Below are 14734 nucleotides of genomic sequence, written 5' to 3'. Positions count from 1 at the left end.
ATGAATGCTGTGTTTAATCCAGGCTGCTTATAACACTGCATAGCTAGAAGGAATTCTGTAACTGTAACCTGTTTTTCACTTACAGAGCACGACCATGTAATGTGAAATGCAATCAATGACAGCTTATTAACTACTGTAAGCCAACACATCACTCAGATTCTCAAACCAGTGTAACTTATAGTTTTATTAGAACATTTAGAACATTAATGTTCTAACTAAATAAAACTGTAAGATTACATGATAAATAAACCTGTAACCTGTTTGCAGCTACCGTTAATAGTTAACGTGATGGTAGCCAGTGGGACGTAAATGATTATGTTAATCGACTGCCAGAATTTGGCAAGTAAACAAATGCTCATTCATCTTTTCATAACGAAGACAGTAAGCTAAAGAAAGAAGCAAGCTAACGTTAGATGTCCAATGCTGAGATAAACATGTTTACTAACCTCAGGTTACTAATCTATTTTGTTTGGGCAAAGTACAAAGTTTTAAAGTCAAAGTTTATGATGAATGGCACAGCAGCCGCCGGTGTTTGTTGTCCTCGCACACTTGGGGCCGCGCGCAGCTGATGCCACGTGTTACGTTGGCAGGTTATAGGTAACACAGGAAGGGGAATAACAGCAAGCTCATCAGACGTTTCCTAAAAATAAACATTGTTCACGAGTCCCGCACCTCAAGTCTGAGTCAAGTCTGAAGTCTTTTAAGGACGAGTCTCAAGTCACTGTGTGTGCGACTTAAGTCGGACTCCAGTCCGAGTCTCAAACTCGAGTCCCCATATCTGATTAAATGACTGCATATTTTGTGCAGTTTTGAAAATGCGACTACAGATTGGACAAAATGATGTTAGCGGTTGTAAAAATCTGTAAGCAAACTCAAACAGGATGAACTAGTGCGTTTGTTTGGGACTAATTTCAGCGGCGGATTGAATCCACATGTGGTGCTCTAGTGAGAATTTGGGGCAGCACGACAGCGTATGTGGGACTGAGTCAAAATTTATGTTCATGATGAAGGAACATGTCACCCAGTGCAGCACACTGAACAGTTTGTGAACAACAATAGAGCTTTATGGTTCAGAGGAAGAACATATATCAGTCTGTGATACATGCAAAGTGCTTGCTAGTAGAGACATTCATTGTTTTGAAAATAAACACTGAGAACATTGCTAGACTTTGAAGTTGATCTTCAGTGAAGTTTTTGAGAGAGAAATCCTGGTGGAGAAACCAGGATGTTTTTTGTCTCTGGTCAGTTAGTTGTCATTTTTATCTCCCATCCGTCTCAGTATGTCAGTGTTTCACTGTTTTTGCACTAAGGATGAATTACTGAGGTGTTTTTCTCTCTTTTATGCTCCCTCAGGATTGTTGAGATCTACAGCCGTCGACTACAAGGTACCAAAGAAAAGTCGCACAGATTCTCTGTTTAATCTGTTCAAAGTTCAGTGTTTCTGTTTCACTCTGTCAGCCTAAATGTTGTTTGTTCAGTCTAACCTGGTTCATGTTTGTTTGAATGTCCACAGTTCAGGAGAGGTTGACCAAACAGATTGCTGTGGCGATCACCGAGGCCCTGCAGCCCACCGGCGTCGGCGTGGTCATCGAGGCAACGTAGGCTACAACCACCAAAAAACTCAATTTTCTCTCTCCTCTATTCTCCTTTTCTGTCCTCCATCTTTCCCTTACGCCTGGTGCACACTAGAGCTTAAAAATGTTTCATTTCTTTCATCTGATTGTGTTTCCTCCCCTTCGCCTCTTTTCCCCTGTCCTCTTTTCTTCACTTTCACATAAGCATCACTTCACTTCCTCTTTTAAATCTTCCCTTTCCTTCACCTCCTCACTCTTTTCTACTCCTCTCACCTTTTTATTGATTTACATGCTTTTACCTGTTTCATCACTTTAATTTCCATCACTCATTTCTGTCACATCTCCTCTTTTCTTTCACCTCCTCTTTCTTTTTTAACTTGAATCTAATTTCTTTAACAGTCTTCAATTCATTTCCTTTGACTTCCTTCTTTTCTGTCACATCATCTCTTTTCCTTCACCTCCTTTCTGTTACGCTGTCCTTTTTATTGTCTTATTTATTTATTGTCTTCCTTTTTTCTGTTACACCTCTTCCCTTCCCTCACCTTCATCTTTTTTATACTTTTTTTTATTATCTCTAATTGCTTTTATTTCCATCCTCTTTTCTGTTCTTTCCTTTTTAATCTAATGTCTTTTTACAATTATTTCATATACACCACTTCATTTGCTTTCATTTACTTCCTCTTTTCTGTTCCTCGTTTCCTTTTCTTTACCATTTCTTGCTTTTTTAAACTTTCTATTCTTTGACCTTGCCTCCATTTCTTACCCTCTTTTTTTATTCTTTTTTGTCTTTATCTCTGTTCCGTTTCTGATTTCTAACACTTTTCTTCGTCCGTCTTCTTTTTATCTCTTTTTACATTAGTTCATTTCTGTTCCCTTCATCTTTAATCTCCCTCCTCTTCCTCTCCGCAGTCACATGTGCATGGTGATGCGAGGCGTTCAGAAGATGAACAGTAAAACCGTCACCAGCACCATGTTGGGAGTTTTCAGGGAAGATCCAAAAACCCGAGACGAGTTTCTGACGCTGATCAGGAGCTGAGGAGGAAGAAGCACCTCCTCTTCATTCTCCTGTTGCCTGAAGTTACCTCCACCTGTGTGTATGTGTGTGCGTGCATGTGTGTAGTGTGTGTGTGTGTGTGTGTTTCCCTCTCACCAAAGGCAGTGACAGAGTGTGTACTGTGTTTTCAGTCCGAGTTTTGTTTGAGGCCGTGCGCCGACATGTTTACTTACCGACGGGACAGACTTTACCCCCTGTTGTCCACGTGTGTTGTGGGTGCTCATCAATCAAATATCGGTCTTTGGCCTTGAAATAGAGACGGTGAGTTTAACGGAAAGAATCCACCCTGAAAAATATAATCACTTGTTATACTATTATTAAAAAGATTAAAACCAACTGTTGCATTTCTAGATGACATGCTTTCTAGTTTAAAGGTCCTTTACAAAGAGCATGTCACAAATAAAGAAGACAAAAATGTGTTTAACGTTTACAGTAATACTTAAATAATAGTTTTTGAGCTCAGTGATGTTTTAGATCAACACAGAACAGTGAGAGCTCTTTTAAACAAAACTGTAAATCCAAGATTCTCGCAAATAATTGGAGGCATATTCACAAAACATCATGAGGCTAAAAGTAACTCCTAACTGTTATAGTGTGCAGAAACCAAAATAAACTAAGATTTGATGGCCGTATCAGTGAGTCCACAAAGCATTTTAGTGCGAAAACCAGTTAATGTGTCTCATCGCATTCGTGTTTTCAGAAAAACAATAAAAGAGAAGTCCATTTTAACAGAGCGAGAGTTAATGCGCTTCATCCAAATAATTCAGTAACAGTGGGAAATATGGTTTTCACAACTCTCCAGTAATGCAACTTTGGAAAAAATGCAGTTTGCAACCTTGATGAACTTGGATATTTCTCCAAACTAAGACACAACTTTGCTTTACAACTCATCAAGTTAATAAATAAAGCCAATTGTTTGATTACCCGATAAAATGGTGCTATATGTACAATTAGCCGATTATGGGATACAGATTTTGGAAAAAGATTCAACGTGCAGATGGCGTTTGATGCCAGATACAATAAAATACTCGACAAGTCACAGAGCGGTCACCTGTCAGCCAATCACAGAGGACATAGTGAGTGAGATCATTCATGAAACATGGTGTCAGCCGGAGTAACTCTCAGCAGCTTTCTGAAAAGCTCTTAAGAAGAGGGTCTAAAGAACTTTTAACGTGTTGGTGAGATCAGATACTTATTTAATGTCAAATATCTTTAGGTATTTGACTGTTGGTTGGACAGAACAAGCTATTTGAAGACGTCACTTTGGGCTCTGGGCGACATGGGCGACATTTTATAGACTAAACAACTAATTGAAGAATTAGAAAGATTAGGAGGAGAATGAAGAAGGATTATTCAATAGAGAAAATAAAATCCCTTTGTTTAAATCTTTTCACTTGCATTTGATTATGTTGTTGTGATGAACGGCACTTTAACACTCTGTCACATCTCAGAAACCACAGTCCTTGTTATTCAGGACTGTTTGGTTGCTGAGATTATCAGTTGATTTAAAACCAGAACTGAAATCATGAAGTTTGTATTATAAAAACAAACAAAAAGAGCCATTTAAATATGAAACATCATGAAATGTTTGGTGCAAAACCAAACATGGGCAGACTGCAGTAAATCCACTGCTTCTGAAAATGACACTATTATTCTCATTTTTACATTAAAATCTTGTTAATATTATGGTCCTGTGGAAGGATCTGCCTGTATGTGCCAAAACAAAAACAAAAAAAAAAAGACTTCGGTGCTGCAGGCTCACCGCTGTCTGAAAACAAACTCAATATTTTAATTAACTTGAGAGGCTAATTAAATGTGTGTGTGTCAGTGTGTGTTCTTTACACTTTTCATCCCAGCAGATGAACCGTGTGGAGACTAATGTGTGTGTGTTGTTCAGTGACTTTGTGTTTACTCGTGTAGCATATTTTTGCATCTTAAAGCGTTTTAACGTTGCCAGACAGACTTTGGGAGGTTGTGTAATGTCGTGACAGAAGTTGTGTGTGTGTGTGGTCGTCGTGTGTGTGTGTTTGTTTGTTGGGAGGAAGATGAACGCTAACAAACGGCTCTGATGTTGTTTTTGTGGCCTTGTTGAGAAGGACGGCCTGTTCTTCACCATCATTGTCACTTTATGTATGTGTTAATTAAAAAAACTTTTTAATCAAAGAAAATAAATCTCAATGTGACGCCGATGACTCTGTGTTTCTTCACTTAACTGTCAGTGGTCTGCATTCATGCAATTGCAGCAGAACGGCAAAATGTCCTGTTAGTTTGACTCGAAGATGTTTTCCCCACACTGCTAGCCTCATATTTACACTATATCAATAGCATAAGTTAGCTATTTTTGTTGAAATACAAATTTCAATTAACACGTTTAACTAGATACAAACAAACAAAGCTAATTTTTAAGACTCTGAATAGACTGAACTGAACATGTTAGCAATAGTGGCTTAGCCAGTGTTGGAAGAAATATTCAAATCTTCTATTCAAGTAAAAGTACTACTTCCATAGTGTAAAATTACTCTGTTACAAGTACAAAAAATCCTGCATTCAAACTGTTAATTAAGTAAAAGGTAATGAGAAAGTATTAGAATCAAAAGTACTCATTTTGCAGAATGACCCATTTCAGAATAATCACTGCTTCACTTTAAGTTGCAGCTTGTAAATGTGGAGCTAATTGTAGTTACTTTGGTGTGGTGGTGATGGGACAGTGGATAAGATGCATGCCTTTGGTGTGAGAGGTCCCGATTCCCCTTTGTGACACATCCACCAATGTGTCCCTGAGCAAGACACTTAACCCCTAGTTGTTCCAGAGGCGTGCGACCTCCGATTTATTTAGCAATCTGAAGCTGCTTTGGATAAAAGTGTCAGCTAAATGAATAAATGTAAATCTGCAAATTTGCTAGTAACAAAAGTTATCAAATACATGTAGCGCACAAAAAATTTGCTTCCAAAAGAAGAGCAGTATAAAGTACCATGAAATGGAAAAGTAAACTACAAGTATGTCAATAATGTACTTATATAGAAGTAAATACCGTGGGTAAATATACTTAGTTACATTGCACCGCTGGGCTTTGAAGCCATTTTGCCAGTAGTTTGTAGACATTTCAGTAATTGTTTTCACAACAGGAGGCTGACGGGAGCGTTGTTTTTTTCTACTGGGCTGCTCACAATATATTCTTTTGTCTACACGCGAGGTAGGTTCTTCCTTACAAGAACGTTTTATCAAACCTTCTAATGCACCAACTTAAAAGCATGTGAGGAGCTTCCTGTTGTCTTTATGTTGAAATTAGTAAACATGTCCTGAGAACTGAGAAGGGAACCATGTTACTTTTGTACCCGGGGGTCGATGCTCAGTGCTTTCTAGAAAATGTAGAAAAATCACAAAACTAAAGAGGAAATAGATAAAACTGGTTCCAGAACAAAAAGGGGGCCCACAGCTCATTTTAGCCCCGGGGCCAATTAGAGGGTTGATCTGGCTGTGAGCCCAGAGCGAACAGAGGGGATGTGGAGCTGATCATGATCTGGATGTCTGACAGAGGAATGAGTCAGCAGCTCTCGCCTGAGTTTTGTAACATCACATTCATGCACTCACAGCGGCGAGGGTCTGGTTTCTATATTCTACTCTCCAAACTAAAGAAGCAGTTTGAACTAAAACTTTAAATGTGTTTGTTTCTACAGTGTTTCCCTGCTTCTTGGCCGACAATGCCATCAGTCTAACTTTAACACTTAGGTAAAACATTTCTTGTTACCTGGTCAGTTTAAACCTGTAAACAAAATAGTTTTATTATTTATTTTTTATCATAAAAAGTCACTGTCTGTCACTTTGGCGCCCTCCAGTGGAAATTTCAAAAATGAGACTATGGCAGAAAACTGCCCATCCTCAACACTTCCTTACTTCAGATTTTGTTTAGTGAAAAAGTACCTAAAGGGTCAAAAACAATTCAAAGGCTGTGGTTGTATATCACCACACTTTGTAAACCTATGAAAAAAATAAATTAACTAAAAAACTACATTTTACACAAAGATGGAGTCCAAACATGTAGAAGTGTTTTATGCACCACGTAAAAAGGAACAAACTCCCAGAAAACTGCAGGTCTGCTGAAACTGCTCTGTAACTTTTAGTATCCTGTATCATCTTTTTATTTTCTATTTAACTCTATTTTCTATTGTATGTTTTATGTAAAGCACTTTTGAATTGCCTTGTCGTTGAAATGTTCTATACAAAGTTACAGGTATGAATTTTGGTGTTGCTTTCACAGCCGAAAGCAACACCAAAGTTCATACCTTCCAATAATGCAACTCGATGGTTAGCACATCTTTCTCCTCTGGATTGTTACTTAAGAATGTTTAGTATAATCAGAAAAATGTCCTTAATGTATTACAAGTATTTAGTATTTAGAGCATTAAAATGCCCGCTGTGGCGGTTATCTGATGATCTTCTCCATTAATCAATTCTTCAGAAAATAGTGAGAAGTGGCGTCACGATAACCCAAAGTGACACCTTCATGATGCTCGTTTTGTCCAACCGACAGGCCAAACCTCAACATTATCAACACATTTAAAGCTACATGAAGTCTTCACATTTGTGAAGCTGGAACCATAAAATGTTTTAGCAATGACTAATAATTTGATCTGTTCTTTTAAAAACTGTTGGGCAGCAACAAAACAATCATACAAGAAAGAATCTGAATTAGGACACTTGGCTGCAGTGTGAACGTGACCCAGCTGTCGCTTGTTTCATCCTGTTACATTAGTTTTTACAATTTCTTAAATGTGATTTTATGTGTGAATTTATGAAATGAAGGAGTACAGTCAAGTGTTACTCAAATACAAGTACCTCAAACTTGATCATAAGTACAATACTTGTGAAAATGTACTACTACGAGTACTCCTTGAGACAAGTAAAATTAGTTAAAGTTATAAGTCTCCTCAGGCTGAATCACACACAGACACGCTGGAGGAGTTACAACTTGTATTTTTATGTATAACAGGGGCATGCTAAGTCACAGCATTCTGGTACGTCGCGACAAAATTACAGCAAGACACATTGAACACTTGAATGTCTTCACACAAACGCAAACATCCTCACTGTCACGCAGCCATTCACACATTTCTTTTTTTTTTTTGTACAGACCAGAATAATTGATATCTTCATATCAGCATTAAAAAAGTACCAACAGAGCACAGACACAACAGACCGAGTTCACCGCCGCGGGCCACGTTCACACTGCACTCAACGTGCAAATCAGATTCAAGTTCGAGTTTGAATGTTCACATTTTGCTTTTTTTTAGAGACGTGAAGCTGCTTTAATTTTTGACTGCTGACGCTCAAAAAGTTTATTTTAATGACTTGACTGTGAGGTTGTAAAAGATGAGCAATACTCCGGATATCACTGATGTAATTTTACTTTAGAGTTGATTTATGTTGTTGCACTGGTGAAGGGTTTTCAGACCAGGTGCTGCTCAGATAAATGAAACGATAATTTACTTGTTGGATTTTGGGAGATTGTCTCAACCGATACTGATCCTGAACTTATCCACTGATACAGAGTACTGAACTGATACCACTGTTCCTTTTGTCACTAATCAAAATTATTTATGACATTAGCTCATCGCTTTAAATGTACAGAGCAAAACAGAAAACAATCTTCTGCTGTGAAAATGCAGTTTTATTGACTTTATGCTGTGACTGAATTTTATAAACAACAGTTTCTAATGTGCCAATATATATCTATTGTAGTCTGCTTCCCTTTTTTATACACTGAATATCTTCGAGTTTGGGACTGTTGGTCAGACAAGCTATTTGAAGACACACTCATTTCTGACAATTTATAGGCCAAATGATTAATCAAATATCGAGAAAGATTAATTGAAAGAAACGGCCAATTAATCAATAATGAAAATAATACTAAGTGGTGGCAGAACTTAACCAAGACGAACACTTATTTATCATTGTGGGGATGATGTGGGTGCTGCAGCCACATTTAAAGAGTCCCCCCCCCCCCAAAAAAACTAAAATAATGAAATTATCTTTGTTTGTCGTCTATGAACATCAAACATAAGGACACAGTGATCAGTTCTGTGGATATGCAACATAAAACCAGCATCAATAATATGGTCACATATGGATCAGATTCATGATTAGGTTTGGAAAAACTGATTAATCAATGTATTCTTTTCTTCCCCCTGTACTGTATCTACATAAAAAAAAATCCACGAATCATACAGCAGAGAAGGGAAACAATCTGAATTAGGTTGCAGTTGCAGTGTGAACGTGACCCAACACAGATGTCGCTTGTTTCATCCTGTAACATTACAGTTTTTAAAGTCTTTATAAAACCATTTACATTTGGGGTGAATGTCTCGAGTACAAAAAAGGCACTGCCATTTGTTATTCTAAATATGACTTTCCCAGCCTTGTGCATGCAGTTTTAAAATATAAATTACACTTTTTTTCCCCCAATGTTCTCCTCTTCTTTTTTTCTTCAATTTTTTTTGTCTTTTTTGTGTTGTTTTTTTTTTTATTATTAAACATACAATATTCTTTTGTCAAATATATACGTAAGCCTGCAGTCAATACAGGACATCGGCTCTTTGATAAAATAAAACTAAATGAAACAAAAGGAGCACAGTCAAGCGGTAACACTTTGTTACAGAATGGATGCTGTTAAAATTTACAAAACAAACAAACAAACAAAAAAAAAGTCTTGGCATCGCAGAATCTATGACAAAAATAAAAGATACAAAACAGCATATATATCTCGACTTAAAGTACATTAAATGTTTTTGGAATATCAAGGCGTTATCTAACTGTTAATACTGCAGTGTGCACAGCGTTAGAAGCGCTCCTGGACACTCACTGAGCTGATATGCATTTAAAAAATAAAGCATTTGGTTTGAAGAGATGTGTAATGATCCAGACCTCAGAGCTGTAACCCTCCTATGTCCGTCACAGGTTCTGTTCACATAGACGTCTGTTTGACCCAGAGATGCTGCAGGAAACCAGGGTTGAGTAGAAACTGGAGGCCTGTGGTGTTGAAGTCAACTCTACACATACAAAACATGCAACTTTACTTTGTTATGTCTCCTAGAAAAATCACATAAACTCGGGTTATTTAAACGCCGTCTGTGAGTGTTTCTATAAAAATGTGGCACAGACGAGCACTTGAAATAAATCTCCTGAACTTTCTATCAACACCTTTTATAATTCAAACATGGCAAAGTGATATGACAGTAAATAAAAATACTGCAAATATACTACAGTTTCAATAATCCCTTCGATTACATTACTGACTGATGTAAAACATTTTGACAAGGATAAATTTGGTGCTCGCTCTACTTTTCTTAATATCAACAAATCCTACGAAGACCCAAACCAACAATCCTAACAAGGTATCCCTCTCCAAGCAACAGAATGTCCAAAATATATTAAAAACAAATCAAGGAGCCACACTGGCTGACATGTTCCTGCATCACCACGAACACACACCAAAGTTTATTTTGACTCAATCCCACATAAGCTGCCCTGCTGCCAAGTACTCACTAGAGCACAACATGTGGATTTATCCGCTGCTGAAAGTAGTCCCCAACAAATGCCTCCTGTCAGTAATGTTTGCTTCAAAAATATAGTGACCAGCTGTTTCAGAAATCACAGAGACTTCTAAAAAAAATATGAAACAAAATATTTCTGACCTGTTTAACACCTGTTCAGTAGAAACCAACAGCCTTAGTGTTGTGACAGACAAGATGGGGAAGTAATGCGAGAAGAACAAACACATTGTTGGTTTTGGTCTTTCCACGGGATCTGTTCACAATAAGGAAAATATAGAATAATGCCGGCCTTATCCTTTAAATGTAACACACCTAGGAACAACCTACAGTATAAGCCTCTCCCACTTATGAGCAAAGAGTTAGGTGGCAATACGTCCACAGCACTAGGGTCAGACTCCAGATCAGAATGGACCAGTCTACTTCCTGGCCTGCCAAAGACTACAACAACAACACACCGCTGTTTTGTTTGCAGACAGCTCGTCCAACGTGAATTTCTGCAACCGAACATGAGTCCATGTCTCTGATGGACCGGCTCCGTCTTCGCTCCGACAGCGAAGCTTCACATGAAAAATCTCAACGCGACACTGATAGATACAAACAAGGTTATAGTTCAACAACAACAACAAAAAAAGAAAAAATAGTCAACGTCAACAATAACTATGTTAATATTTGAGATGTACGTATGGTCACCAGCCATAACATGTTAATACATATGGTACTTTAAATAATAATACACCTAAATGAGTAAAAGTATCACCTCTGCAAAAAGAAATAAAGAAAAAAAAAAAGAATAAATAGTTGTCTCTACTTTAAGTACTGATTCATATGGCAGTGACACTGAAACCATCTGCTTCTCAGTGAGGAGCATCAGAAAAAAAAAAACAACAGTTGTCAAAAGTGTCAGTTTCCCCATTTAGGATTAAAATGGGTTCATGTCACATTCATGCTTTGGTGGAATCTTCATCTTCGTTTACAAACATACTGATGACGTTTGACCGGCTCTTATAGACTCAGAGTATAAGAGCGGGAAACACACAAACGCTCGAAACACTGAGACAAAAACGGTGTGCACGATGTCACGGCTGTAACACACACTTTATCTGCCGAGGGTGTGTGAATGTTTGAGCGTGCACAGATCCAGACTGCAGGTTTGAGCCACCATCACTGGATCTGAAGCCACATTCAACCACTCAAGATGGCGGTTTGGGCTCCAGGCGGGCCTGTCACAGGCAGAATAAGGCATAACAGAATTTCTGCACGTCTTAGCTTTAATACAGGTCACACGCTGAATACATCACTACTGGATATTTTAAAAGTGTACTGTAGTGTTTTAGATTTATACATTATAATTTTTCCAAACTTGTTTTGGAACTGTTTTCCAAATAGTTGTTTCTATTACGCTATGAAACTGAGGTTGCACAGACCTGAAGCTTAAGAAGAAGGTGATTCAAGACTGCAAACGTCATGCCGGCATTTATCAAGAAAATATATTGTGTGATAATTCATTTGTAGGTGCAGATTTTTTAAAAGCATCAAACAAATGGATATTACACAAGTAAACACAGACACAATGATTACTGTGATGGATTGACTTTCTCAGAAGATTATATGGGTTCATTTTACAACCCTTATAAAATTAATAGAAACTTATGTTTGCCTGAAAGGTTTGAAAAACATAAAAATATCTAAAAATAGTTGGTAGTAATGTAATGTGTATTCAAATGGTAGTGACTGGGCTAAGACATGCACTCACTGGTATGGTCCTGTACCTGTGTGGGACGATTCAGCCCTGACTTAAGAAGAGAGCATTTTCAACTCCAACATCAGACAAACAGAAATCATTTAAGGTCAGTGAGAGGCGTCAGGAGCTTCTCGTCTCGGCTGCGGGATTCAACATCGCCACCTGATGTGGTTCCTCCGCTTGACTTTTGTCTGTCTGCTGAGACTGCAGCTCGACAATCGAGAGCAAGTGCCAAGCTCTCTTTAATCTGCTTGATCCGACTCCAAAGCACAAAACTGTTATTGAGCTATGAACATCTGGATTTTAGTGTTATCACATTATCATATCAAGTGCAGGATACAAGAGGAGCACTACATGACTGCAACAAAGTTATGAAGAAACTAAACAGTTATAATCAATAACCCTCAACGTCGACCACTCAAGGTCAGGACTCTCGGCACATGTGCTCAGTTGAAAGCAGCACAGAGGGGAGTTTCCTAACCAGCTTATTTCAATATAAACCTATTCTTATAAAGTCTGTATTCCAGACACAATAAACTGAGGATAAATATTAAGACACAGAATAACCATGAGATTCAGAATTAAAAAGAATAAAAATAAATTCCACGTAGGCCTGCACTGACAGAACCGACAGAAGACCATGTTACATGGGCAATCTGATATTTCCCCGAATGTTACTCATAGCAGATTTTTCAATGATCTGCAGAGTGCCTGTGTGTCCATGGACTTCAGCATCTGTTCCCGCCATGACAGTGTTTGGCCTGCAGGTGGAGCTAAGCACTAATGAGACAATCTCTGGGAAAACCCTTCATGGATTGACAGCGTGCGATTTCTCCAATGCTGAAATCCTCTCAACAACGTGGTCAGATTGGAAACCAAATCAACCTCCTGCTTTTTTTTCTGCCATCTTCTCCGCTCCACATTTCACAATCTTCCTTTCCTCCAAGAAAGATATTTAGTCGTGACATGCAGCTTAAGCATATCACCCTGCTTTAGAATAACAACTAAACCCAGTATCTGAACATGCAGACATATCCCACTGATGAAACAGCCGTATTAATCTCCCATTTACGTGTATAAAAACCTACATTTTCAATGTATTATGCCAGCAAAGGCTCTGAATTCAAAGAGTTTATACAGTACATGTTATGGATAAACAATATTGAACTGACAGGTGCCAAATTCACTTCTTCCTACGCTGTCGAGGACAGACTCACGATATGGTTAGACATGACATCATCTTCCTCCCTCATCTTCAGCCGATCAAAGGTCCTGCCTCTGATGTCTTCCTCCTTTAAACATCCGCTTCCCTTTCCAGTGTCACTTCAGCTTGATTCTTTCTTCCACTACTTTCTGTGTCTTTCTCCGCATCACCTTCTTCCTCTCTCTTTACACGTCTGCTCTACCTCCTCCTCTCGCGCTCTCCTCTCTCGGTAAAAGCCAACACGTCTTTTGTTGTTGACTGCTGAAATAAAGAATAAGCACGTTGGTTGTAAACTAGCGTGATGGCTACTCATGGGACGTAAAGCTGGTAGACAGCCAGCCATGGTTTTACAGAGTACTACACGATTCATACCTGAAATTTATACATGTATCTGTACCCTTTGAAAGTAGCATCATTATGTAAACAATAAATACATACAATACAAACAAAAGATTTTTTTGCCACCCAATATTGAGCAAGAGGCCTTCCCAAGCTGGACACTCAGGCCTCACTGAAAACAGGAAGGAAATCCGAAAATTCCTTCTGCATCCTTCTTGCTCTGCTTGTCTTGTTTTTGGGTCTGAGGTACTGCTATGGATTTGAAAGATGCCACGAGCTGTGGTCGATGTGCGGGGACCAGAGGGTGTCGGAGAGGGAAAGGGCCTCAGTCTCACTGGGCCCTGATCCACAGGCCAGCGTCTCCCTTCTGCTGGGACTCACTGGACTGCAGTACTGCTTCTGGCCTCCCCTGGGGGGGGCGCTGTTCACACACTGTCCAGGATGTGTTGAAAGCTTTTATCTCTCCTCACCCAGATGCAGGTGACTGTGAGCATGCTGGCGGAGCAGGAAGTGTGTTTTTCCGACCCGATGGACGGTGCCAATGAGATAGCTTGTGTTAGCCGTTTGACGATCGGCTCTCTTTGTTTCTTGGATCCCGCCCGATCCTTTGGTTGAGCTCTACCATTGGCTACAGGGAGAGGGGACAGGAGGGCTGGTGACCTCGAGGTGACTTATCGTGAGAGAGCCTCGTGAGCCTGCGCTGCCCTATTGCTCTCACTCAGGTCCTCATTTCATATTGTTGATGTGCGGTCAGCACCGTCTAAAGAGGAACAGCAGAGAGAAGAAAAGGCATTAGTGTTTAACTCAGTCAAAACATCATTAGCATCCACAGGCAGAAAATGCCAGCCGCTGTTCTGCAAACGCCTAGCTGGGAGTGCTAGGGTGCGCTTTGGAGTCGCATTTTTTTTTTCCGAGATGCTGTGGTTGCTATGATACATCATTTCCGTGGAGGTGATTTTGTCCTGGCCCTGTGATGAGTGCAGCGTTTTTCTGAAAGCTGAACATTTTTCAACTCTCGCTGACCAGAAATAAACGCTCAGCTCACCTCGTTACGCTGCTGCCGTTTTTCCCATCAAAACGTGGCGCTCCCATTGCAATTAACTGAAAAAAGACGCTGGCCTCAGGATAAAACGATTCGGTGGACACAGGCCCTTAGGGGCAGTGTTATAATGTGGATGTAGAATGAGTCCTGATGAAGATAAAACAGTGAACAGGGAGAAGGCCTTTGCTGGGACAGGTTCCAGCTTTCTTGTGTCCCTGAATAAGTATAA

The 14734-nt window shown here is 39.2% G+C and overlaps 2 protein-coding genes across 2 annotated transcripts in view; one reads left to right on the top strand and one right to left on the bottom strand.

Moving 5' to 3' along the window:
• gch1 (GTP cyclohydrolase 1) overlaps nucleotides 1-4817 on the top strand; it is a 49320-nt gene extending 44503 nt beyond the window's left edge. Inside the window, exons 4-6 of the mRNA XM_038701528.1 lie at nucleotides 1354-1385; nucleotides 1514-1598; nucleotides 2484-4817. Coding sequence (XP_038557456.1) covers nucleotides 1354-1385; nucleotides 1514-1598; nucleotides 2484-2610 — 244 coding nt within the window. The 3' untranslated portion in view covers nucleotides 2611-4817. The remainder of the gene's footprint in view (nucleotides 1-1353; nucleotides 1386-1513; nucleotides 1599-2483) is intronic.
• A 2768-nt stretch (nucleotides 4818-7585) lies between these two features.
• samd4a (sterile alpha motif domain containing 4A) overlaps nucleotides 7586-14734 on the bottom strand; it is a 64132-nt gene continuing 56983 nt past the window's right edge. The window contains 1 exon segment of the mRNA XM_038700675.1: nucleotides 7586-14223. Coding sequence (XP_038556603.1) covers nucleotides 14195-14223 — 29 coding nt within the window. The 3' untranslated portion in view covers nucleotides 7586-14194.

This window comes from Micropterus salmoides, unplaced genomic scaffold, assembly GCF_014851395.1.
Source record: "Micropterus salmoides isolate LMB-PRFRI ecotype aquatic unplaced genomic scaffold, ASM1485139v1 Ms_hic_scaffold_6, whole genome shotgun sequence".
Classification (NCBI taxonomy): Eukaryota; Metazoa; Chordata; class Actinopteri; order Centrarchiformes; family Centrarchidae; genus Micropterus; species Micropterus salmoides.
This window is presented reverse-complemented; position numbering and strand designations above follow the sequence as displayed.